This window comes from Vanellus vanellus (genome assembly GCF_965231255.1).
Source record: "Vanellus vanellus genome assembly, contig: HAP1_SCAFFOLD_102, whole genome shotgun sequence".
Lineage (NCBI taxonomy): Eukaryota > Metazoa > Chordata > Aves > Charadriiformes > Charadriidae > Vanellus > Vanellus vanellus.
In genome coordinates this window covers 469,188-492,878 of record NW_028127184.1, presented here as the reverse complement: position 1 = coordinate 492,878, position 23,691 = coordinate 469,188, and the positions used below count along the sequence as shown (strand labels likewise).

General features: G+C 52.3%; 1 protein-coding gene across 1 annotated transcript in view; it reads right to left on the bottom strand.

The window, feature by feature from the left end:
- Positions 1–21,153, bottom strand: part of LOC309685435 (electroneutral sodium bicarbonate exchanger 1-like) — a gene marked incomplete at both ends in the record, with an annotated part of 102,580 nt that extends 81,427 nt beyond the window's left edge. The window contains one exon of the mRNA XM_082501205.1: positions 21,130–21,153. Coding sequence (XP_082357331.1) covers positions 21,130–21,153 — 24 coding nt within the window. The remainder of the gene's footprint in view (positions 1–21,129) is intronic.
- Between the last annotated feature and the right edge of the window lie 2,538 nt (positions 21,154–23,691).

Sequence of the window (23,691 nt, the reverse complement as noted above, 5' to 3'; positions counted from 1 at the left end):
GGAAGAAGTCGCAGCCCCTGAGGTTGAAATCAGCCCCACGTTTAGGCACAACCCGGGGTTTTAAGCCTCACTACAAACCAGACCCCCGCTTTTGAAAAAAACAGGGAGATTCACCTCGAAATGAACCACGTTCTCGATGCCGAAGGGGCACTGGTCCATGGCCGCCGCCGCCCTCAGGGCCAGTTCCATGGGGCTTCGCTTGACCTGGAGCAGAACTCGCGGGCGTGAGGACAATGACTTCCCTAAACAAAACCTAAAAAAAGGAAAAGTTAAATAAGATTTACTTAAATAAATAAAATATAAATAAATAAATAAATAAATAAATAAGTGACTGTCTGCAAAGCCCGTGCGAATACTACAGACGTCAGCAATGCAGCTCGGTTACAAATGCGCTAAGCTATAAAGCCACTCTGTAGAGATCTCTAAGTGTCCCGGGGAAGTGTTCGAATCTTACCCAGGAGCGCCCTTCTGGGGGGAAGAGAGGCTCAGGCCGCCGACGGGTACCTGAGGCCCGGGCAGGCTGTGAGGGAGCCCTCCTCCACTGGTTCACCACGGGGTCTTCCCTCGCCGTGCCATTGGCCAGGGCTGAGCCAATCAGCGGAGCCGGTGTTGGGCTGTCAGTCACAGCCATCCGGGGGCGGGGCCGAGGGGCCTGAGGAGGGGAGGGCCTGAGGGGAGGGAGGGGTGTGTGGGATATGTGGCTGTGAGTGCTACTGGACTTTGAGCTGGAATTGCTTGCTGTGTAGGCGAATGGTGCCTTAATTTAATTTTGTGCATATAGGCAGGACCATGAGAGTGCTACTGTGCAGTCCCCAAGTTGGTGGGTGTCTGCTTTTCTGTGTGTTTGTGACTGACCTTTCTTGTTTCTTTGAGTCAGGAAAATCTTGATATGTACTCCGGAGGGAAGAAAGAAATACAAAGAACTGAGAAAGACAGTTCTGACAGTCAAAGGGGGAGTGCAGGTTAGTTCTGGTTTTAAATTGTCTCAACTGTCTTGTAGCTACAAGCCTTGTCTTAAACGAGTGAAACAAGTTGAATCACGGGGTATTTTTCATGCCTGCGCAACTCTGTATTGGAATCACAGAGTTTTCAGAGTTGGAAGGGACCTCTAGAGATCATCTAGTCCAACTCCCCTGCTAAAGCAGGATTGCCCAGAGCACATGACTCAGGACTGCATCCAGGCGGGTCTTGAAAAGCTCCAGAGAAGGGGTCTCCACAACCTCCCTGGGCAGCCTGTGCCAGTGCTCTGTCACCCTCACCGTAAAGAACTGTTTCCCTGTATTTGAACGGAACTTCCTGTGTTCTAACTTGTGCCCATTACCCCTCGTCCTGTCACTGGGAACCATTGAAAAGAGCCTGGCTCCATCCTCCTTCAACCCACCCTTTAGATACTTGTACGCCATAATAAGGTCTCCCCTCAGCCTTCTCTTCTCCAGGCTAAAGAGTCCCAGCTCTCTCAGCCTTTCCTCATACGGGAGATGCTCCAAGCCCTTAATCATCTTAGTTGCCCTTCGCTGGACTCGCTCCAGCAGTTCCCTGTCCCTCTTGAACTGGGGAGCCCAAAACTGGACACAGTATTCCAGTTGTGGCCTCACCAGTGCAGAGTAGAGGGGGAGAATGACCTCCTTTGACCTACTGGCCACACTCTTCCCTATGCAGCCCAGGATTCCATTGGCCTTTTTGGCAACAAGGGCACATTGCTGGGTCATGGATAATTTACTGTCTACCAGGACCCCCAGATCCTTCTCCTCAGAGCTACTTCCCAGCAGGTCCGCCCCTAACCGATACTGGTGCTTTACATTCTTCCTCCCCAGGTGCAGGACCTTGCACTTGCTTTTGTTGAACCTCATTAGGTTCTTCTCTGCCCAGCTCTCCAGCCTGTCCAGGTCACGCTGGATGGCAGTACGGCCCTCTGGGGTGTCAGCCACTCCACCCACTTTGGTATCATCAGCAAACTTGCTGAGGATACACTCTGTCCCCTCATCCAGGTCATTAATGAATATATTAAACAAAATTGGACCGAGTATTGACCCCTGGGGGACACCACTGGTTACAGGCCTCCAGCTAGACTCTGTGCCGCTGATCACAACCCTCTGAGTTCTGTCCCGCAGCCAACTCTCAATCCACCTCGCTGTCACCTCATCTAGCCCATACTTCCTCAGCTTCCCAATGACGATGTTGTGGGAGACAGTGTGAAAAGCCTTGCTAAAGTCAAGGTAGATGACATCTACGACTCTCCCCTCATCCAGCCAGCCAGTTATAACATCATAGAAAGCTATCAGATTGGTCAAGCATGATTTGCCCTTGGTAAATCCATGTTGACCACTTCCAATAACTTGCTGTTCCTCAACGTGTTTGGAGATGACATCCAGAATGAGTCGCTCCGTTACTTTCCCAGGGACAGAGGTGAGACTCACTGGTCTGTAGTTCCCTGGGTCCTCCTTCTTGCCTTTTTTGAAGATCGGAGTGATATCAGCCTTCCTCCAGTCCTCAGGCACCTCTCCTGTTCTCCATGACCTTTCAAAGACGATGGAGAGTGGTCTAGCAATAACATCTGCCAGCTCTCTCAGCACTCGCGGGTGCATCTCGTCAGGGCCCATGGACTTATGAATGTCCAGCTTGGCCAAGTGGTCTCTGACCCAGTCCTCCTCAACTGAGGGAAAATCTTCCTCTCTCCAGACCTTCTCCTTTGCCTTCAGAGTATGGGATTCGTGAGGGACAGCTTTAGCAGTGAAGACCGAAGAAAAGGCGGCATTCAGGAACTCTGCCTTCTCTGTGTCTTCCACCACTAGGGCACCTGTCTCATTCGCCAGTGGGCCTACATTTTCCCTAGTCTTCCTTTTTCTATTGATATACTCAAAGAATCTCTTCTTATTGTCTTTAACTGCAGTGGCCAAGCTGAGTTCTGATTGAGCTTTGGCCTTTCTCATTTTTCCCCTACATAGCTTTGTTATATCTTGATAGTCCTCATAAGTTGCCAACCCCCTTTTCCAGAGAATGTAAACTTTCCTTTTTTTCCTGACGTACAGCCAAAGCTCTCTATTTAGCCAGTCTGGTCTTCTTCCCCGTCTGCTCGTTTTTCGAGACACGGGGATGGCCTTCTCCTGTGCTTCTAAGAGCACCTGCTTGAAGTATGCCCAGCCTTCCTGGGCACCTTTGCTCTTCAAAACTGCCTCCCGAGGGACACTCTCGACCATTCTCCTAAAGAGGCTAAAGTCTGCCCTTCAGAAATCCAAGGTGGCAGTTCTGCTGGCTCCCCGCCTTACTTCATCAAGCCACAGCCACTTTACCAGCCACAGGCATGGCCTCTGGGCCTGTCCTGTAGGGAGGTCAGAGCAGGTCTTCAGAAGAAATAGGGTGCTTTTCCAAAACGCTGGTGAGAGAGAGGGCAACAGCTGTTGTAGGCAGGTGGGAATCCACAGGGCCGGGCAGTGTCCCTGGGGATGAAGAACAGGGATGTGGGTGCAGGCGCAGCGTGACCGCCGTCATGGCCTTGAGCAGCACGTCAGGAATTCTCGGGCCGCAAGGGGCGCGAGAGCAGCTCCTCCCGAGCGAGCGTGGAGATGGGCAGGGGAGAGGACAGGGCTGTTTGTTCTTGCTGTGAGCAGGGGACAGTGGGTGGAAGCTGCTCTGTGGACGTACAGTGTAGAGCTGCCATCTTGGTACTCAGTGGGAAGTCCCATGAGGAAGGAGGCTGCGTCAAGAAAGGCCGTATGAACTCCATGTGTGCAGTGACAGAAAACAGCTTCAGGGTGCTGAGGCCACCGCTAGTTGTGATTAAGGCGGTGAGTGAGATGGTCCTTGTGGGCGCTTTCTGAGTGGCTCAATGTCGTGGTTTAGGCCTTAATCCACTACTGGTGACCTGGGGAACCCAAGATGGGACCGACAGATGCTCCCCTCTACCCCTCTTCAAAGAGAGAGGCAGAGGAGGAAAGAGACTTATGAGTTTAGAAGGAACTAAACTACTTTAATGAAATATTAATAATAAAATAAAAAGCAATAATGAAAAATATATACAAAACTGTATCAAGCTCCCGAGATGACAATCGCAACACCGGCTGGCACTGGGGCAGTCCCAGGCTGGACTCAGTGACGGAAGGGAACTGGATTCCGGAAATGGATTCCAGATGGGGATCACAGGCAGACGAACAGAGTCCTCCTCAGACGTCGGCCATTGAAGGAAGAGCCCGAGACCCTTTGATCCCTCAGCTTTTATACTGAGCATGAGGTAGATGGGATGGAATACCCTGTTGATCAGTTTTGGGTCACCTGTTCTGTCCGCTCCTCCCTACATGTGGGACCCGACTATGCTTTTCTGCTTCTGACCCTCCGACAGCGCAAATAACGAAGTTGGTTGGCCTTGGGGGTTATAGCAATAAGTATAAGCAAGAGCCTCTCTGCATCCCATGCCTGGGCATCAGCTATAAACAATTGGCCTTATCATTCTGAGAGAGTGAACTGTCTGCACAATATGCAGTTAACTTCCGGAGTTAGAAGAGGCCCAGCTAAGAAGCGAAGTAACTAAACAGAATTGGTTCTGTTTTACCTCAAACCAGGACACTCAGAATGGGGCACGACTGCTCATAGGGTCAGAAAATGCTGTGGCAGTGGTTGAGCTGCTCAGATCTCGACAGTCCTACTCTGGTAGTTTTCCGTTCTCCTTAAAAGAGCGGGTGTGTGCTTTTTCACTTGTGCTGGGCAGTGATTAAAAAAGAAAAAAACAAAAACTCTTGAAACTTCCTGTGAAATTAGGGGTGGCTGAGACACATCACATTTCTCACCTCTTTCACTAACTATGCTGCTTTCTCTGAAACTTGTTTGTATCCTTATTCTAAATGGTTTGGCTTCAGTAGAGCCAGGACACCCTAAGATCCACTTTTGGGGCCGGTCGTCTCTTGTCAGGCAGAGGTGTCCACGTTGACATCTGTGAGTGATGGTTTGGAGGGGTTTCAGACCGGTGGTAATGACAGTATAATCGTCTGATTATTACTGGTTTAGTCTGAGGGTAGGAGGGAAACAAAGATTTGTGGAGGAAAAGATACTTTGTATCAGCTGTCATCTTTCTTTGCAACACAGTGTTTGTGGGTCGCTGACAAGAGGCTCCTGGAGGTGTTGGCTGAGATTCTGTAATGGGAATTCTTTTGTTCTGGGACTGAAGCCCAAATCGCCCTCTCATGGTGTGCGACTACGTAAGCTCTTCTTAAAAGGGAAGATCCTTGCGGTAGCGGGAGAGCCTGTTTGGCAGGTGTAGTAGTTTGGGGACAGAGTCGCATTGTGGGCTGGGCCTTCGGGGGTGGGGGCTGTTTGTGCCCTGAGCCCTTGGCCCAGTGCTCACAGCTGGAACAGGCTCTGCAAAATCCTGCTGGAAGGAGCCAGATGCAGGACCTGTGGCTGAGCTGGAGGAGTGGAAGAACCCCTGGAGCGGCCTGGGGACCTGCGGCAAAGCTGCCTTCAAATCAGCTCTTCCCAGGAGGCACTGAGTGCTGTGGTTCTCCTTCAGGAAGCATGGTACGCACGAAGCACGGCCAGAGCTGTTGCTGTGCCAAGAGAAGACTTCCCGCCATGCTGGGGCTGATGGTGACAGTTCCCACCAGCTGTGCATCTCAGGCAGGTGCTGGTAAGATGCCAGAGAGGGGGCACCGCCTGGCTGTCACTTCTCTTGCAGGTTTAAGAGCAGAAGGGAGGCAGGATGAGAGGGTGCATGAGGTGCAAAAGCTCATCAGACAGCTGGCGCAGTAATGATGAGAGCAGAAGGAGATGCAGGTGATGTGGCTGGGACAATGCTTCTGAGGTACCATCTGCCACACAAACACAGCGACAGCTGGAGATGTTGGGATGTCATGGAGCGGGTGAGAAAGGTGCCTGGGAGAGGGGAGAGCCTGGGGAAGTGGGAGACAGAAATGGAGAGGGAGATGGAGGGGCAAAATCTTAGGGGTTGGCAGTAAGGGTGCTCCTGCTGTGCAGGTGCTTGTGAGGTCACTGGTGGCTGAGCAGGATTTAAGGCAGGAGAAGGCCCTGGCTTGTGCAGCTGCTTGTGCTGCCACAGCTGGGTGAGTAGGTGATAGTGTAGAAGGTCACACCTGGCTTTTTCATGTGCTTGTGCTGTCCCATGTGCCTGAAGAGGTGCCTGCCTGAGGGCAGGAGCAGGACCTGGCTTGCGCAGCTGCTTGTAATGTCATCTGTGTTTGAGTAGGTGTTAGGGCAGGAGAAGCCTCTGGCTTGTTGTTTCAGGAATTACGCAGCTACCAGTGAGACTGTGGTAGGAATTATGTGTGTGCCACCCCAACAGGGCTCAGCCCCAGGTTGCCCCTCGCAGAAGACGAGTCGCCAGTCTGCTGAGTAACTCGGTGGTTTATTTACCCAACACACAGAGCAGTTTGAGCTGTTGCCTCCAGGGAGGGACCCCTACTGCAGATTGCGCACCCCAATTATACCCTTACAGACAGATTCCCCAGAAAATACCGCCCATCACCCAATGCCCAAGTGCAATCGCTTCATTCTGGTTGGTGGTCTCTTGATTTCTTGTTTTTCTTGGTTGCTGGGTGGCCGCCTTCTGAAGTTACCTCATTCTCTCACAATTGTCTCCTTGCTCCTTTTGCAGAAGGAATCACTGATGTTCCCTTCCTCAGCCGGGGTCAAAGGCTTCTTTCCAGCAGTGTCATTTCTCCTACCAGGAAAGCAGCTGGGCATGAGAATTGCCTTGCAACATGTCCCATCGTTAGGCAGGACACTTGGACAGTGCCAGGGAGGGATCTCCTTTACCCCTGTGGGGGGAAGGGATTCAGCTGGGTCAATTGAGGCACCTCCTCTGGTGTTTCCAGTCCTGGGGACAGGAGGGAACTCGGTTCCCTCCCATGCACACTACATATACATCAAAGGAGGTGGGATTCCTCTTGCCTCAGCTCCGGTGTGCACAACACAGCCGCCCTGGTGGGAGCTCCTTGTCTGGGCTCTGCTGCTAATGACTGGAGGTGGAGGGCAATGGTGAGCTGCTCAGACACAAACACCTGGTGACATGGGAGGTACTGAGTTGGTCCAGGGTACGTGGAGGTAACCGCAAGCTCTAAGGGAGCAACTCTGAGAGATGGAGCAACATCTGGGGTCATCTCCTTGGAGGTTGTTGGGAAATTCCTTTGTCCAACTGAGATGACAGCAGATGCCAAAATTTAGAGCAACTGCACCTTTTGCTACTCATTATGTTCAGGGCTCCATCACGCATAACAGTCACTTGGAAGGACAAATGCCATAGCCTTCAACAGACCTTCCCCCAACACCTTGCTCTATCTTTCCCCAACTTTTATTGCTGAGCACGACGTTCTATGGCGTGGGATATCCTTTTGGTCAGTTGGGGTCAGCTGTCCCGTCTGTGTCCTCTCCCAGCTTCTTGTCCACCCCCAAGCTAGTTACTGGTGGGTCAGCATGAGAGGCAGAGAAGGCCTTGCTGCTGTGCAAGCCCTGTTCAGCGACAGCTAAAACTGCGTTGTGTTATCAGGACTGTTTTGGTCACGGATCCAAAACAGGGCACCATTTGGGCTGCTGTGGAGCAAACTAACTCCGTCCCAGGCAAAAGCAGTGCCGTAAAGCCCATCCTACTCCTGCCGCAGCAGCCACACGCAGCAGAGAGGAGTGTTGGAGCACGCTGGAGGGGCCGATGCATCCCAGAGGCCTTCGGTGCCCACTCACGTAACTTGGATGCACACAAGTCTATGGGACTGGATAGGCTACACCCCAGAGTGCTGAAAGAGTTGGCAGACGTGCTCGCCAAACCGCTTTCCATGATTTACAGGAAGTCATGGCTAATTGGGGAGGTCCCAATGGACCGGAGGGTGGCAAATGTAACACCCATCTATAGGAAAGGCAAAAAGGAGGATCCAGGTAACTACAGACCTGTCAGTCTAACCTCGATACCAGGGAGGTTACCTCGAGTATTGTGTCCAGTTTTGGGCACCTCAATACAAGAGAGATATCGAGGTGCTGGAGGGAGTGCAGAGGAGGGCAACAAAGCTGGTGAAGGGCCTAGCAAACAAATCATACGAAGAGCGGTTGAAGGAGCTGGGACTGTTTAGTTTGAGGAGGAGGAGGCTGAGGGGAGACCTCATCACTCTCTACAACTATTTGAAAGGGCACTGTAGAGAGGTTGGTGCTGGTCTCTTCTCACAGGTAATTAATGACAGAACAAGAGGGAATGGCTTCAAGCTCCAACAGGGTAGAGTTAGACTGAACATTAGGAAAGAATTTTTCACAGCAAGAGTGGTCGGGCATTGGAATAGACTGCCCAGGGAGGTGGTTGAGTCACCATCCCTGGATGTGTTTAAGAGACGTTTAGATGTGGTGTTGGGGGATATGGTGTAGGGGAGAACTTTGTAGAGTAGGGTAGATGGTTGGACTCGATGATCCCAAGGGTCTCTTCCAACCTAGACAATTCTGTGATTCTATGATTCTAAGCAGAAAAGCATAGAGGTGTCGCACCTGTGGGGAGGAGCGGGCAGGACAGGTGACCCAAAACTGACCAACGAGGTATTCCATTCAAGGAAGCTGCTTTACACTGACTGGCAAAAATCATTTCAGAACTGTCTGAAAGACTCTCGTAACAGTGGCTTTCCAGTTTCGCTAACTGGCAATACTAGGAAGCCTCTGCACTCCTACAAAAATGATACTCAAGTTCTGAATTAGTTTAGTTTTTAAGAGTTGTCTTCATATGTAGCATTCTTTTTGGCTATTTTATTCCTTTTTCTATGTGTGTTTATTTCATGCCTCTGTAAATTACTCTGTATTACACCCCACAAGTTTGAATGAACATTTCCAACTTTGTCAGCCCCAGCAGAAGCGGTCTCTTGAGCGAGGGGGTGGAATGTGGGAAAGTAACAGAAGATTGGTGAGGAGGACTGCTCAAGCGCCGCGCACCTGGGGTGCTGGACAACACATCTGTCACACTAATTGTTGTTCAGCCCCATGTGTGCTCTCAAGTGGAATATCCGCACTTAGATACCGTGAGCCTGGGATGGGCTCAGGGACACCTTATCTGGCATACAGGAGATCACTGCTTTGGTGTTGAAGAAGATCAAAGCGCACTGGAAAGCTATGCCTGCTTGAACCCTTGAAAAGCAGGCGAGAACAGCGAGTTGGAGCTCACGCTGCTGCTAACAAGGACTTTCTCCTGCCCTGTGGCGCCTGCATCCCCTGCTTGTGTCCCTCTGCCCGGGCGTTGCTGCGGAAACTCCCCGATTCGCGAGGTATTGAGATCACATTTGTTCTTTGTCTTTCATCCGTGGTCTTGTGGTCGTTCCTGCGTCCTGCCCAAGTCGGCTCACACAGAAGCCTTTTGATTGTATCCCTTTCCTTAACGTGTGACCAATGCTGTATTATTGACCATTTTTATTAATCTTTCCACGGGGCGGGGGGGCGTTGCAGTCCCTCCTGGCACCAGCTGTGGTGCAGCCGCGGGACCCTGGGATGCCCCCCATGGGAAATGTTAAAGAAATAGAGACCAACGTTTTATCCCTGGTGCTGTGGTTCCTCCTCCCGTCCCGCGGCTGGGGCTGTGCCCCCCTCAGTGCCCGACCCAGTGGGACAGGCTGGCACTGCTGGCACCCACCAACCTGGGGGGCAGGGTGGTGTCGGGGGAGCTGGGTGGGCTGGAGAAAGGGAGGAAGCACCTCTTGAAAACAGCTCGGCCCTCTCCAGCCACAAAACCCTCCCCAGAGGCACCAGAGGGGACCCCCAGATCCTTGAAGGGCTGCCCGAGACTCCCTATGGCCTGCAAGAGTCCCCCCCAGGACCCCATAAGCGCTGCCCAGGACCCCTTACGGACACCCCACTGTCCTCCCAAATCTGGGTTCTTTACCTGCTGGGCAAGCCAGTAAAACACACAGAGCAGAGGTATTTCTAAGTTTATGCCATTAATCGCAGAAATGGGTGCTTGTCCCAAAACGGGAGCGCTCACACCTTAGTTCCAAAGATCTCCACTTTTACACATTGATTATTACATATTCAAACAATTAATACATATTCACTGTCATTCCTTCTAATGATTGGTCGAGTTTTCTTTGCTTCCCATGTAAATGAATGCACAGACTCTGTCTTCTTTTTCCACTCTTATGTTTTTAATAAGTGGTATCGTTTGGGGAGGTGGTCAATGAGTTGGTGGTCACCATCTCCCCCTGGCCGGAACCACCTTTTACCTCCTTTTCCTCTGATCTTGGCAGTTCCAAGCGGATTTCTGGGTTTGCTGACCAGGCCTACAGTTCGTCGCTCTCTTGATAGGAATGCCCTGCTTATCAACAGTGCTACACTGTCTGCTGGGTAGTTCCTTAACTGAATCATAGAGAAATCGTGTCTACTAATTATTTCACTATTTTGAGATTAGGTAAATAAATAGAGTTGGGGCAGTATCTAGGGCTTGAGCAGCAGCAGGTTTCCTTTGTTGCTTCAATTACATTTTACATTTAATTTTCCTGGTTTATGTCGATTTTACTACAACAATTCCCTCCCTTTGAGACTTAGCCAAGTCTTTCTGTACTTCAGTGAGCCTCATTTCCTATCCCATATCACTAATACATAAGGTTGAGATAATTGCTTGATAACGATGCTCTTAAGACATCTAAACAAAACACAAACAAAAATCACTACGATCACAAAAATGATTGGGTTTCACAATAGGCTTTGCAGCCATCAGCAAACTCAAAGCCATGCAAGATCTCGTTCAACCATCTGACTTCTATTGCCTCTCGTAGATTTCTGCCATCCAAGCAGGAGGCAAATTAATTTTTCCTATCTTCTCTTTTGACTGATTCCCTGTCCAATCCATACACCAAGGAGTAGATTGCACGTAATGCCATTCTCCGTGTTCCGCAGTCTTCCACACTGAAGGGAACTGCATTCCCCGAGGGAATCGATTACATGGTCCTGTTTGCTTAACCAATACAGGTTGCTGGGTCTCGTTAATATGCCAACACCAATTTTCAGAATCATTCCCCAGAACCTTCCATTTCCCTAATCCAAATCCCCTTTCCTTTTTCAAATTAAATCTTAATCTTCCAGTTCCATTCATGAAGATGGTTTCAAAGGTCCAATTCAAAACGAGGGTTCAAATTCCCTGCTCCAAAGGAGAGTTTGCTGTCTTTGGTAAAGGCAGACATGCTGTAATTGAACCCATGTTGGGGATTTTACTACAGCAGCAGGACACCGCAGCGGACACACAGTGTCCTCAAGGGCCCGTCCAGCACAAACCAGGAAACCATAAAGGGACCGACAGCACCATCAGGGGACCCCCAGACCTGAAGCAGCCTCTGTTTTAGGCAGCGCTTCCAGGAGATGCGGTTTCTCAGCCCCAGCCTGAGAAGCGAGCTGCACCAGCCAGTAGGAACCATGCTGTTGCGAGTTTGCAACCGCCAGTCCCCATCTGCCACCCAGTTGGGGTGCCAAACTCGGATTCCAAAGCCACGGGCGCAGCCAGCTGCCTGCTCGCAAGGACCCATGCGCCAGCTCCCCGTCTCAGAGCAGCTACGACATCCTTCTGGGGAAGGATGCCATGGAGAGAACCCCGAGGTCCACCAGCAACTGGAAAACTGCACCCTGGAGCCCCTCTGCAAGCGCAGCACCAGCCGCTGCACTGGTGGCAGAACAATGAGCATCGCTTCCCGGCCACGGGGCGTCTGAGCCAGTAGTACCTCGCCATCCCCATCCACCGTCCTGCTGCCAGACCAGGCCTTTGCTGCCCGCGAAAGTGCCCTGGAGCATCGGCATGCCATCCTGGTGCCGGAGAATCTGGTCCAAATTCTCTTTATGCGTCAGAACTTTGAGGGTTTGGAAGCTGTACGGAACAGCAGCAAGACTTGCAGCAGGAATCCACACGTGGAGCCCTTCTGTGGGGCAGCGGTGGTTTAAATCCACCTACGGGGCTTTTGGACCTGTATTTCAATACCGTGCCGGGTATTTTCCCCAAACTCCCGCGTCTTGGCATAGCTTTGGCAGTACCAGCAGCAAGGAGCGGGCTTAGGGAGGAGGTGTGAACACACCGCCGCTTCTTTGATTTTCAGGTTTTTTACGTACAAGTGATGAGGAGCAAAAGGAGAATGTGCTGTTAATGTTAATTACCTAATCTAACTCTACTAAACATGTTTATACTTCAGCTCCCGGGTTTCCTTGTTTTACCCAATTCCCTTTCCCAGGTGGGGAGGGCTCATCGGGTGATAGAATGATTGCCTAAATGAAAAAAAATTATGGGTCTCTCCAACTATAACAGCACCACCAACCAAGCGGAACGAGTTTTAATTGCTTAAATGATTTACAGCACAAACAGCAAGAGCAGTCCCAGAACTTTTACATTCACCAACCCAATTTAATAAGTTAAGGAGTAAACATATAAAATGTGTTGCTGTCGATTGCATGCTGTCGATTGCATGCTGTTGATTGCAGACGCAAGAGCAGTCGCACTCATGCCATGTATGGTGATGTTGCTCCTCCTCCTCCTCCTCCGATTGCGCTTCCTCCTCCTGGGAGGCGCCTTCCTCCTCCATGGTTGCTGGAAGCGGCTCTGTGGCATCCCATGCCAAGCTGAGCACCTATCCGCCTCGCTGCGCCGGCTGCTCCCTGGCAGGCAGATGCGCTTGGGCTCCACGCCGTTCTCTCGTGGGCTTGAATTCTAGTCTCTTGAATTCTCTGTTTAGAAAGCTCTTTAGTTGTGCTTATCTTTCAATTTGTTTTCTGGCGAAAACATTTCTTCCACGGTTATGCCTTGTGGGAGTTAAAGCTCATCGGTGGCAGCTTGTACGTGGCATACAGTTGAGGAGTGTGTTTTGTTTTAAGGGTAAATCTTATCAGTTTCATTCTGTTCGTTCAGAACTCAGAAGAATCCCTCTTTGCCTTTGTGCCGCCCGGTCTCTAAGGAAAGCAGTGGGCGCTGGTGCAAAGGAGCTGTAACCTCCAGCTGCAGAGTGCGGTGGAGAAGGGTGATGGGAGGCAGAGGGAGGCGAGTCCCAGGTGGCTGAGGAGAGACATGGTGGGGTGGGGAGGTGTGGAGCCAGGGTGTCCCTGCTGCGTCAGACCTCTGGGGACAGCTTCTCTGACCAGTCCCACCTTGGGGGGGCGGAGCCTCGTAAGCACAGACCCCGCCCCCTCTGCCCTCCCCCCCCCAATCATGGTACTTCCACTGGGGGAGGGACCAAGCGTGGCCCCGCCCCCTTCTCCTCCTTCCCCCCTCCCCCATTCGGGTGGGGGTCATGGGGTGGGGTACGGGATTGGGGGGGTGGGGGGTAATTTTTGGAGGTGTATTTGGGTGGGGGATGGGTTTTGGGGGTGGGGGATGTACTTGCGGGGGGGGGTCACGGGTTTCCCTCCACGGGATTTTTTTTGCCCTGTTCCAAGACCCCTCCCCCTGCCCCCATCCTGGACAGTCTGGAAGGCCAAATCCGTGTCACGGGGGAGGGGAGAGGGGGGGAAGGGCGGGGAGGGGGGAATGTGGGGCCGCTGAGGGGACGGGGGGGGGGGAAATAGTAAAATAAAGTAAAATAAATAGAATAGGATAGAATAAAATAAAAGTATAATAAAGTAAAATAGAATTAAATTAAAGTAAAATAAAGAATAAAATGACATAGAATAAAATAACAAAGAAAAATAAAATACCATAAAATACGGTTAAAGAAAATACAATAAAGAAAAATAATGAATATAATAAAATAAAGAAAAAGAAAAAAATAAGTAAAAGTAAAATAATGTAAAATAAAATTATACAAGAAAATAAGGTAAAAGAAAATAAAGTACAAGAAAATAAAGGAGAATAAAGTAAAATAATATAAAGTAAAAGAAAATAAAGTAAAACGTAAAATCAAATATAAAGTAAAATAAAGTAATAAAATAAAATAAAGAAAAATAAAATTAATAGAGCAAAATAAAATAACATAAAATAAAATACCATAAAGGAAAAAACAAAATAAATGAAAGAGATAAAATAATACAATAGGATGAGATACAATAACGCAGCAGCACCCGCCCCACTCGTGGCACTACTTTTATTCTCGGCCACTGCAGTGATTGGGGGATTTGACAGGATGGACCTTCCAAGGTCCCCTCCCACCCAAACCAGTCTTTGGGTCCATGACTGGAAGTGTCTGAGGTCAGGTTGGATGGGGCTGCAACCAACCCCGTCTACTGGAACCCAAACCACCCAGAAATCCAATCCAAACTGTTCTTTGGGTCCGGTTGGAGGTGTTCAAGGTCAGGTTGGATGGAGCTGGGACCAACCTGGTCTACTGGAAGGTGTCCCTGCCAATGATGGGGAGGTTGGACTGGATGGACCTTCAAAGGTCCCCTTCAACACAAACCGTTCTGTGGGTCTATGACTGGAAGTGTCCAGCGTAAGGCTGGATGAGACTGGGACCAACCTTCTCTACTGGTTCCCAAACCTTCCAGCCCAAAAATCCAACTCAACCAACCCAAACCTTCTATGAGTCTGATTGGAGGGGTTCAAGGTCAGACTGGACGGGGCTGGGACCAACCTGGTCTGTTGGAACCCAAACCACCCAAAAATCCAACTCAACCAATGCAAACCATTCTGTGGGTCTGAGTGGATGTATCCAAGGTCCAGTTGGATGGGGCGTTGAGTAACCTGCTCTACTGGAAGATGTCCCTGCCAATGACAGGGGAGGTTGGACGAGATGGACCTTCAAAAGTCCCCTCCAAGCCAAACCAGTCTGTGTGTCCATGACTGGAAGGTCCGAGGTCAGGCTGGTTGGGGCTTGGAGCATCCTGAGCTGCTTGAAGCTCTCCCTGCTAATGGCCACCCCACCAGAGGGCAGCAGGTTGGCGGTTGCCGTGTCACCACGGTCAGTCAATCAGCGATGAACATGTCACCCTGATGTCACAAGGGGTGCATGACACACCCACTCAGAGCAGGGGGTATAAAAGGGCCCACCGGGTGGTGGGTCCCACACTTTGGAGGAACGTCCGTAAGACGACCTCCAACATGGCTGTTGCCACCAAGAACCGACCCACCAGCGTGAGGCGGACCAAGATGGACTTCTGGGATGGGATGGAGCACACCTTCGCTATGTCCAGCGTCACCGCTGAAGGTATGGCCAACTGCAGCCACCTCTCCAGCAGCCAAGACTCAAGGGCTTGTCACCATTTTGGAGCCAGCCATGACACTTGGCGTCTGCCACTGCGTCGCGGCTCAAGTGGGAGATGTTTGGGGTGGACCTGAGAGCTGGTGGAGATGGGGCCTGACCTGGTTCTTCTTTGTTTTTTCAGAGCGAACGGCCGTCTGGGATGCAGTGGCCGGCTACATTCAAGACCAACTCCTGCTCCACAAGGTGGTGCAACACCCGCGTCTTCCTCATCCACCATGAGGGGTGGTGGGATCCCCCTGGGGCGTGGCCTGCTGTCACCCTTCAACTCCTCAGAAAACAGGAACCTCACCCCGTCGTCCCCCCTGACAGCCAAACAGGGCCTGTGCAATGTTGGTGTCACCTCTGGTAGGGCTGATCCTGGTCACTGGAGACCCCCTGGGATGTCCTTGTCCTGGTTCTGCCCAAACTCCAGTGCTGTTTTTTTCTCCTGAGGAGGGGAAGGACTCAACATCTCCTCCCCAAAGTTCTCCCCACCGCCCCGCTCATGCCTCCGAACAGTTGGAGAGGGCAGGATCCAGCCTGAAGCACCATCCCTGGATGGGGGAGGTCACTTCCAGATCTTCCCTCTGGCCAATCCTCACCCTCCCACCCTTCTCGTCCACTTGCAGGGCGTCCGAATTCCCACCCTTGGCTCCTTCAGCACTGTCCCCGAACGCGTCCAGGTCGGAGATGAAACCCTGACTATCCAGAAACCGGTGTTCCACCTGGCCAGGAACCTTGCCGTTGTCCACAACCTGATGGACAACAAGGACTACCTGCCCGGTAAGATGGCTGACTGCACGGTCATCTTCTCTGAAGCAACTCCAAAGTCCAAAAATTGAGTGGTTTTGAGTTTTTTGGGGGCAATGCAATGATTGTGACGCACAAGCTGTAGGACACAGGCCACCGGATGAGCATCTCCATCCTTCTGTGGTTTTTCCAGGCAACAAGGAGCTGGAGTCCCTCAAGTACTCCAAGGTGGCCGTGGCAGCCGCTGTGTCCCGGCAGAAAGTGGTGGACTGCATCCAAGGCACCACGACCCTCCTCTCACACTGCCTGGGGAAGGGGGAGAATGTGGCCCTCATCCTGAGGGAGGTGGGGGTGCTCCTCATTGAAGGCACGAAGGTGCACATGAAGTTCTACCACGACTTTCTGGAGAGGCTGTCTGGGAAGGAGAACTTGAAGAAGGTTGCCTTCAAGGTGAGCGTTTCGGTTTCTCTGTGGCGCGTGCGGTCCCACGGCAGTGTTCCGGCACTGCTTGTGTGGGGTCCCTCAGGACACGTTCAGCCACTCGGTCCAGGTGAGAGTTATGGTCCTGCCAACACTTGCTGCCTCGAGCTCCTCCAACACTGAGTGCCTCAGCCATGTGGAGGATGTCCCGCCATCTTTGGCCTCCTCCAACGTGGGGTGCTTCAACCACGTTGAAGATGTCCTGCCATCTTTGGCCTTCTCCAGTGTGGAGTGTTTCAACCACGTTGAGGGATGTCCTGCCATCTTTGGGCTCCTCCAACACTGAGACCCTCAACCACATTGAGGATGTCCTGCTGTCTTTGGCATCCTCCACTGTGGAGTGCTTCAACCACGTTGAGGATGTCCTGAATCTTTGTGTTCCTCCATTGCAGGTCCCCCATCTGCTGGACATGATTGTGTCCCCAGTGGTACTCGTGGCCTCACTGAGTTTCTCCGGCCATGTCATCCTCTTTCCCAAGTGAGTACGTTGGCGGCTGTAGCCGCTCTTTGATGCCAATGCCCAAGATAGCATCTCCTCCTTGTGCTACCATGGGTGTCCTCCTCTGGGGACACCAGGCGGCGACTCTTGATGATGTCCCCAGGCCGCAGTCACTCCCATAAGGCGGCTCTGAGGGGAAAGACAGAGGAATTTGGGTGACATTTCTTCTCGTGGTGGCCTGGACTTCTTTGCTGGGCAACTCCATTTCCCAGGCCTGTCCTTGGGGATGGGATGTGGTAGACCTGGGAAGACAATGGCCTTCATGGCAATGCCATACCCTGCCTGCGGGCAGGTGGCCGCAGCAAGTGGCAAGTGCTGGTGGTGCCATGGGTCATGTGGGTGTCTTCTCCTTCTTTCCAGATTTGTGATGGAGTGTGTGCCCAAACACCCACCCAGGGCTCTCCTCAAGACCTCAAGACAAGTCCCTGGTGAGGACAAGCAGATGAGAAAAGACAGTTTGCCACCTCTTCAGCAAGGTGGGAAAGGTAAAGCAGCTCCCAGCTCCTCTCCATGGGACGGGCAACTAACTTATGCCATCTTGTGGGGAAATGGCTGACGCTGAGCGCCAAAAGGCTCCAACTTGTCCCAAAGCTTCAGGCCAACTCCTGAGGGCTTTTTGTCCTAACGATTCGTTGGCATCACCAAAACAGAGCCCCAGGGTGGGATGTGCCCAAGGGTACGGTGGGAGGATGGTGGGCCAAGGCCTTCTCCCCCTCTTCCCCTCAGAAATGACACCTACCCCCAAAAAATTAGTCCCTGTCCCCTCCCCGGCATCACCCGGCTCCTCCTTCCTGACCATGATGATGATGATGAAATCAGAAATTGGAAATGGTGCTGGTGTTGGGGAGGACACGATGGGGCTGCGAGAGGGGCAGAATGTCCACCCCTCGGACATTTTGGGAAGAGGCCTGAGCACCCCCTGCGTCACAGCGATGCTCTTCTGAGGAGGTGTCTCCTTTCTGGTTCCAGTGGGGTTTCCTGGTTTTCCCTTTCCTGCTGGTTCCGAGCCTGACTCAAACCGAAACGTCACAGTTCAGGGAAATCTCAGGGCCACAGAAGAGGAAGAGGACAAGGTCTCTGGCCAGGTGAGGCTGAAGGCTCAGGGCGGGCGGCCGCACGGGGCCATTTTACCCGGAGAGGTGGGAGATGCCCCATCCCCGGAGACGTTCCAGGCCAGGTTGGATGGGGCTTTGAGCAACCTGATCTGGCTGAAGACCTCCCTGCTCATGGCATGGGTGTTGGACTACGTGGACCTTCAAAGGTCCCTTCCCACCCAAACCGTTCCATCAGCCTGACTGGAGGTGTTCAAGGTCAGGTTGGATGGGGCTGGAACCAACCTGGTCTACTGGAAGGTGGCCCTGCCGATGACGGCGGGGGATGTTGGACTACATGGACCTCTAAATGTCCCTTCCAACCCAAACCATTCCATGATTTTCTGACCCAGCAAGAGCCCATTCCCCAGCCCTGAACACTCCTTGGCCATCACCACCCAACAGTGGTGAAGGCAGCACCTGGAGGGGTGGGATGGGGCTGCTGGGAACACCCCCGTTTCACAGGGCTGGTTGTTCTCCAGCTCTTCAGGAGAGCCCCAGCGTGGTCTGGGGACATGGGGACAGCTGTGTGTCAGATGAGGGTCCCGGCACAGGGGGTTTCCTCAGCCGACCTGCTGGTGGCTATGTGAGGAGGCACATGGCTCATGGGGAGGGGCAGAAAGCGGCCCCAAACCCATTGCATCCTCAGGTAGACCTCTCCCTTTGTGTCCTTCCAGGTGGCGGTTGGTGGTCCCAAGGGTCTCCTCCGCCATAAACCAGCCTGTGACCAGCCAACCCAAGGGCAAAGCCATGCCCAAAGGACAAGCACAGAAGCAGAGCCAAGAGCAGGCAGCAAAAACTCAGCACTACGGAGGAGGAAGAACAAGAGAAAGAGGAGGAGAAGGAGGAAGAGAAGGAGAAGGAGGAAGAGAAGGAGGAGAAAGAGGAGGACAAGGAAGAGGAGGAGGAGAAGGAGGAAGAGAAGGAGGAAGAGAAAGAGGAGAAAGAGGAGGAGAAGGAGAAGGACGAGGAGAAGAAGGAAGAGAAGGAGAAGGAGGAAGAGAAGGAGAAGGAACAGTGGAGAAAAACCTCACCGAACGCGCAGCGCTGAAGGCGGTGAAGGCCAAGTCCTCCCATCCTCAGGAAGCCTCGGCCTTCATAACGCCTGTAATAGCTGTATTATCAGCAACGAGCTCCGAGTCAGCCTGCTCGAGGAGCCCACCTACGGGGCCCTCCAACGGCCACCACCGAGCCTGAGGCAGCAAAACCAGCAAAGCTGTCCCTCCATGGACACCCCTGGTTTGGTCCAGCCGGTGGGTGAGGGGACCACCTCCAGGCCATTGTCTGGCGCTGAAGACCACTTTGGTGCTCCCTTGGCCGTAGAGGCCACGGTTGGTCATCATGAAGGAGATGAATAAAGAGATGTTGTGAAAGAACATTGACCACCTCCCTCAACAAGCCTCCCCAACTCTTGGAGCACAGGGCAGAGGGCGGCTGCAACAAGGAGCTAGTGGTGGTGGTGATGCTGGCGGTTGGCAAAAACACCTTCCCTGATGACCCCGACAGCTTTGCCCGCTCCACCTCCTTTAACAAAGTCCAGGACTTCTTGGAGCCTAGGGTGGAGGGTGACTGCTCCAAGGACTGCCTGGTGCAAGCAATGCTTGGAGATAATGACCCTTTCTGGGGAGTGCCAGACACCCCCTTGCAGGACCCCAAGGGGAAGCAGGGTGGGGTGGCGGCAGACCTTCCCACCTGGCTGACACCGAGTCCTTTGGAGACTTCCAAGAGGAGTTCTGCGGAGAGTTCAGAGAAGACTTTAAAGGACAGTCCTGTGAAGAGTCCCTGGAAGGATCCCCTGAAGGGTCCTCCAGAGAGTCCCCTGCTGAGAACCCTCCGTCACCTGCTGCCAAGAACCCTGGCCAGACCCCCGGCTGTCCCCCAGCATTGGCCACCCCGCATGGCCCAACTGTTGAAGGAGCCGCTGAGGAGGCAGCCCCGTGAGGTTTTGACCTGCTCGCTGCTGCCACCAGCCATTGTCTCCTGCCAGGCTGTGCCTAGATCGGGAGAGGTGGGTGGCAAGCAGGCCAAGCGCCCCACGCCACACGGCACCCCCAGGACTCAAGAGACCTCCCCATGGGACAACATCCCACCCAAGAAGAGGAAGAAGATGGTGGTGTGCCAGGTGGAAAAACACTCCAAACCCCTGTGGGAGGGGACACCGGAGCAGGACGGTGCCGCAGTGGGCAGCAGCAGGCAGCACATGGGCAGCAACAAGCAGAGGGCATCTGATGGCAACACCATGGCCACCAAGCGACCCAGAACCCTGGGGGATGCAGGGGGGCAAAGTGCCCCACCCCCCCCAGCCGCTCTTCATGGGCTGATAGAGAAGACATGGAGCACGGATCCCCACCGCGTGTGACCCGCACCCACCCACTCCAGCCCCAGACCTCTCCCACATCTCTCTCTCTTTCTTAATTCATTAAAGGTTTGATGTTTGGTTCACAGTGTGTCTGCCTGCGGTCATTCCTGCAGTGGGAGGCGTGGGGGTGAACGTAGCCCATGCCACATGTGTTCATCTGACACTCCACCTCTTCATCCCTGTATATGAGGAATCCCCCGAGATTGTGGGTGGAGACTTTTAATCAGAAGCTTAATTCCCGGACTCAGGGCAAACAAGCTAGAAAGAGCTCTCAGAAATCTCTCCGCTACCATGGAAGGCACAGACAATGGCACAGCAGACGCCACTGTAGCCTTGCAACAGGAACACTCTTCTTTAGCTTTGAGAGCAGGAGAACATCATCTAGTACTCGATATGCTTACCCTGCAACAAGGAGGCAGATTTTCACTTTCTGAGCAGTTTCGTGCAAAAAATGTCAATGGAAACTCTTATTATTGTAATATTCTTGATCCTGTTACTAAGTTTTGTTTGGATTGTGATTAAGTGTTGCTTTGCCTAATGCCATAGAACCAAACGATCGAACACAGACAGTGATTAATCTCACGTTTGCCCCTCGCTTGGGAAAGTCCTCCTCCTCCTCCACCATCTCTCCCTTCACACCCAGCCATTTCGCACGTGTAGATGCCAGAGAGGCTCACAGCCTCTCCCTGCAGGGCTGTCACCCAACCACTGGATCACGCCATTACCCATGCCATCAGGCGGGGAGTGTGGCGACACACACTTGGTACGACCTTGGGTATGGCATGGGACAGTGGAAAGCGCTTACATACCGTGCTTGCGCTGCTCACCGTAGCTGCACGGACCCACTCGCACACAGAAACTGGTGACCATCCCCGTAGAACTACTTGTGGATCACCAACCCTTTTGAGACACATCCAGCTGTGTACGTAAAGGACATGTCTTGGTCAACCAGTTGACCATAATAAGACTGAACAGAGAAGGGGCAATCCCATAAGAAAGGCACCCCAACGCTGACTCCGGGCAGCTCTTGTTGCCTGGTCCACAGCTACAGCCCAGCGAAGGAGATACCCTTACATTATGATGGAGAATATGAATAATCAACAGTTTCCCCGACTGTTGCTCAAAAGTGGGTAAGTTTAATTGTTAACACCGTTGTATGTTGCCTACATGGCAAGTGAGGTTTCCCCTTCTCACTTTCACTCATGCCTAGATTGTTTGAGCTCCACTCAGTCTTAATTATATTGATTGTGAACTTATATTACTATAATAAGGTTATCAGACTTGGTCCGTAGACCATTGCTGTTTTATCGCCCGATACCCAAAGAACCCTTACTGTGTGACAGGCATCCACCTCTCTTGGAAGTCGCAAGCAGTAGCTCCCAGTGTTTGGCAAAGAAAGCTGGCAATGCCAGGGCAATCCCAGAGCACAGTGACACCTGGTCATTCAGGTTAAGCTGATGGGGAGAAGGACCAGAAAGCAGACTTTGGCCTCTTCAGGGATCTGCTTGATGCAGCACAGTGGGATAAAGCCCTGGAAGGAAGAGGGACCCAAGACAGCTGGCTTATATGCAAGGACGACCTCCACCAAGCTCAGGAGCGATGCATCCTGACAAAGAGGGTGTCAGGCAAAAAACACCTGGAGGCCTGCGTGGATGAACAAGGAGCTCCTGGACAATCTCAAACAGGAAAAGGGAACCTGCAGAGGGTGGAAACAAGGCCAGGTAGCCTGGGAGGTATACAGAGAAATTGTCTGAGCAGCCAGGGATCAGGTTAGGCAAGCTAAAGCCCAGATAGAGGTAAATCTGGCCCAGGGTGTCAGGGGCAACAAGAAAGCCTTCTATAGGTATATATGGGAGGCGAAAGGAAGACTGGGGAAAATGTGGGCCCACTCCAGAAGGGAACGGGAGACCTGGCCACCCGGGACATGGAGAAGGCTGAGATACTCAACAACTTTCTTGCCTCAGTCTTCACTGAGAGGGGCTCTGATCACACTGCCCAAGTTGCAGAAGGCAAAGGCAGGGACTGGGAGAATGAGGAACCACCCACTGCAGGAGAAGACCAGGTTCGAGACCAGCTGAGGAACCTGAAGGTGCACAAGTCCATGGGACCTGATGAAATTCATCCATGGGTCCTGAGGAACTGGCAGATGGAGTTGCTAAGCCACTATCCATCATATTGGAGAAGTCGTGGCAGTGTGGTGAAGTTTCCATTGACTGGAAAAGGGGAAACATAACCCCCGTTTTTAAAAAGGGTAGAAAAGAAGACCCGGGGAACTACAGGCCGGTCAGTCTCACCTCTGTGCCTGGCAAGATCATGGAGCAGATCCTCCTGGAAACTCTGCTAAGGCACACGGAAAATAAGGAGGTGATTGGTGACAGCCAACACGGCTCCACTAAGGGAAAATCCTGCCTGACAAATTTGGTGGCTTTCTATGACAGCGTTACAGCATTGGTGGATCAGGGGAGAGCAATACGTCATCTACCTGGACTTGTGCAAAGCATTTGACACTGTCCCACATGACATCCTTGTTTCAAAACAGGACAGACATGGATTTGACCAATGGACAGAGGATAAGGAACTGGATGGACAGTCACAATTCAAAGAGTTGCAGTCCACAGCTCCATGTCCAAGTAGCGAGCAGTGATGAGTGCTGTTCCTCAGGGGTCAGTACTGGGACTAGTACAGTTTAACATCTTTGTCAGTGACATGGATGGTGGGATCACATGAACCTTCAGCAAGTTTTACGACCACAGCAAGTTGTGTGGAGTGGACAACACACTGGAGGGCAGAGATGCCACACAGAGGGACCTGGACAGGCTGGAGAGGTGGGCCTGTGCAAACCTCATGAAGTTCAACAAGGCCAAGTGCAAGGACCCGCACGACGGTCAGGGCAATTCAAGCACAAAGAGACACTGGGCAGAGAACGGATTGAGAGCAGCCCTGAGGAGAAGTACTTGGGGGTGTTGGTGGATGAGAAGCTCAGCACAAGCCAGCAATGGGCACTTACAGCCCAGAAGGCCAACCGCATCCTGGGCTGCATCAAAAGAATCATGGCCAGCAGATCAAGGGAGGTGATTCTGCCCCTCTACTCTGCTCTCATGAGACCCCACATGGACTCTTTGGAGACTTCAGCTTTGGAGCCCTAAACATGGACATCGACCTCTTGGAGCAAGTCCAGAGGAGGGCACGAAGATGATCCGAGGGCTGGAGCACCTCTCCTGTGAGGACACGCTGAGAGAGTTGGGCTTGTTCAACCTGGGGAAGAGAAGGCTCCGGGGAGACCTTATAGCAGCCTTCCAGTATCTGAAGGGCGCCTACAAGAAGGCTGGAAAAGGACTTTTGACAAGGGCATGTACTGACAGGATGAGGGGGAATGGCTTCAAACTAGAAGAGGGGAGATTTAGACTA